The sequence below is a fragment of the Suricata suricatta genome, chromosome 9 (genome assembly GCF_006229205.1).
Source record: "Suricata suricatta isolate VVHF042 chromosome 9, meerkat_22Aug2017_6uvM2_HiC, whole genome shotgun sequence".
Classification (NCBI taxonomy): domain Eukaryota; kingdom Metazoa; phylum Chordata; class Mammalia; order Carnivora; family Herpestidae; genus Suricata; species Suricata suricatta.
Window position 1 is genome coordinate 138,426,254 of NC_043708.1, and position 3,024 is coordinate 138,429,277.

General features: G+C 66.4%; 1 protein-coding gene across 1 annotated transcript in view; it reads right to left on the reverse strand.

Moving 5' to 3' along the window:
- CEMIP (cell migration inducing hyaluronidase 1) overlaps nucleotides 1-3,024 on the reverse strand; it is a 42,263-nt gene that overhangs the window by 38,808 nt on the left and 431 nt on the right. Inside the window, exons 2-4 of the mRNA XM_029952316.1 lie at nucleotides 1,668-1,814; nucleotides 1,180-1,318; nucleotides 376-612 (exon numbers count right to left, since the gene is read on the reverse strand). Coding sequence (XP_029808176.1) covers nucleotides 376-612; nucleotides 1,180-1,318; nucleotides 1,668-1,814 — 523 coding nt within the window. The remainder of the gene's footprint in view (nucleotides 1-375; nucleotides 613-1,179; nucleotides 1,319-1,667; nucleotides 1,815-3,024) is intronic.

Sequence of the window (3,024 nt, forward strand, 5' to 3'; positions counted from 1 at the left end):
GGGATCGGGATCGGGGATCGGGGATCGGGGATCGGGACCGGGACCGGGACCGGGACCGGGACCGGGATCGGGGATCGGGGATCGGGGATCGGGGACCGGGGACCGGGGATCGGGGATCGGGGATCGGGGATCGGGGACCGGGGATCGGGACCGGGGACCGGGGACCGGGACCGCCCTTGTGGGTACGCGCATGCGCGTCTGCGTGTGCCTGTTAATCCGGGTACTCTGGGCAGACGCTGGGGAGGGAGGGGCGGCGCTCCGTCTGTCCCGCTCACTGCTGGATCCCGGCGCCCGGACCGGCGTCTGGCCACGGCCCCGGCCCAGCCAGGGTCCGAGGAATGACGGGCTCCGTGTTTGCGTGAAGGCAGGCCTTACCGCTCGGAGTGGATGACGGTCGCTGATCTGGGGTCGATGACGTGCACGATGACCCCACGGTGACCCCAGCTCCGTTCGAAAAAATAGCCCCCCTCCTGCATGCCGCCCGGGTGAAGGGTCTTGTTCAGAAACGTCCAGGAGAGTTTCTTCCGGCCGTGCAGCTCGAGGACACCCCCCCTGCCGACCCCGATGTACTTGAGGCCGAAGTAAGGGTCCGGCAGGATGCCTTCATCAGCCCTGGGAGAGGAAACGGGGCCCCAGGGTCAGCAGAGCCTCCACGGGCCGCTGAACCCGGGACCTCGCGGCTCCCCCAGGACCGGCCACACGCGGTGACGTCAGAGCCGGCGGAAGTGGGGTCACCCACCAGGTCCACGCCAGACCCGGAGGAGGCCAGGAGGCCCAGCGGGAGCTCTCATCCTGAGTTCCCGTGCCGCTGAGTCCTCCCAGGCCCGTGTGTCACCTGCCGGCCCCCGTCAGAGGGGGTCCCCTGGACCGGTCCCATGCACTCGGACCTCTGTCACCTTCGACCCCTGCCTCTGAGGACTCAGCTGTCTGAAGAGGGGCCGCCATGGGAGGCAAACACCATGTGGAAATGTTCTTTATCGGGTCCGTCCTAACCCACTACAGGGACACCCAGCGGCTCCCTGAGCCCTGACACGACGCTAAGTGTGAGCCCACGAGAAACCAAACAGGGTCACCGTCCCCGGGTCTCCCCAGCCGCCGGTGTCTGTCTGGCCGGCGGCCACGTCTGGCGGCTCTGACCGTGACTCCCTGCCGTCCGACCCGCGGGGGCGCAGCACCCACCTTCCGTACAGAACGATGCTGAAGCTGCCCTGGTAAGGGCACCGGGCGCTGCCCGCGTGCAGCTCCCCCCCATCGTCAATCAGGACGTGCCGAGTGCGCAGAACTATTGCCTCCTCTTGGTCTCTAACCACCAGCTTTCCTGGGGAGGCGGGCAGGGGCGGGGTTGGAGAGGACGCATGTTCGCAGGGAGACCCCCTCAGCCCCGCCGCGGGCAGACGGGCGGGAGGGCACGTCTTCCCCGCACCCCTGCCCTTCCTGGGCTCACCCTGTGATGCGTGCGGGCCCACCACCGTGTCCTGTGGGGAACCGGCACGCTCCAGGCGCCAAGAACGTCCCTCTATCAGCCGGACCCAGAGCTGATGGCTGGTCATGACCCGCCAGACGCTCTGACCTGAGCCCAGAGCATGTTGGGACCTGCACCCACGCTCCTGCGGGGCTCCGAGGCACGAGCGGCAGAGAGGCAGGGGTGGGGTGGGGGAGTGGCTTACCGCCCTCTGAGATGTGGATGGAGCTGACCGTGGCGGACGCCGTGAGCAGCAGTCTCCTGCCCTGGCCGATGTGCACGCGGAGGTCCGGGTCGTGGCCAGGGCTCCAGGGCTGCAGCTCGGGGCTCCGGTCAGGGCACTCAGCTGCCACTGTCAAGGACAGAGAGGCGTCACTGTCCCACCCACCCCCTCACCAAGCAAGGACTGCCCCGGGGGGCCTCCTGCATCCCCGAGCCTTGTAGGCACCAGGAGCCTGGTCCAGCCTTATGTCGGTATCAGCGCATCACCCGCCGGTCAACATGTCACTTCCTTTCCCCTGGGGTCAGTTTTTCCACTCACAGAGCAGAGGGTCTACGGATGGTTCTCTAAGGCATTCTAGGGCCTGACGTAGGTAGCGATCTGCCCAGAGTACTTGGAATCCAAGACAGTCTTTGCTCTGGAAGGTCGTGCTCCGAGAGTTAGCAAAGCCCCTCCCCTTCCGCGTGAGGCTCTGACTGTAGTTACACCTCTAGCCCCTGTGCCCCTGGAGACCAAGGTGGTGCCGCACAATTCTGTGTCACCGGGCGGCATGGCTTTGAGCAAGTCACCCCTCACTAGTCAGTGGCACCGGGATGGGATGAGCGTGCATGGTTTGTCACGGTCCCCGTGCAGGCGCCCCTGGGTGCCGTGCCTCCGGGAGCCCCCACGTCTCCTGTGGGGACCCTCAGCTCACATCTGTGGAGTGGCTGTGACGGATCACCATGGTCTTTTTTAAAAGAAAGTACTTCGGGGAAAAGCGTCGTCAATATTTAACAATGTGTTGTTTACATACTAGTAAGTTCTGTGAAACAAACGTTATTGTCAGACTCGGGGGGAGAGAGATCGTCTCTGCCGGCCCCTCCCCCCGTCTGCCCCTGCGCTGGCCCCGCGCCCGCCCGGCCTGAGCTGTCACCTGGGGCACCACGCGGGTGGCACGCTGCCAGGACCTTTCCGGGCGAGAGAAACGCACGCCTTGGGCCTGCCTGAGGGCAGCTTGCGTTTCCGCCGCATCCTCGGCAGGGGGCCTGACGCCTGAGCCGGCGGAGACCCCGCGAGGGTCGGGAGGGACCAGCTCCCAGCTCGGGCTCCGAGGACGGGGTTCGTCTCTGAGCAGAGCGGGTGCGGAGAGCAAAGTCCACGGTGGGGCTGCGACCCCGGGGGGGGGTTAAAACGATTCCTGGCATGTCTAAAAATGCCGCTTTACACTTGTCCCGTTATGTCTGGGATGGGTGTCCCGTATCTCCAGACGGTGGGGGGCAGATCCGGGCCCCCAGACCCGCGGGGGCGCCTCCTCGAGGCCAGGCCGTCCTCTCGAGGAGCGTGAGCGCCCCGGGGACGACGG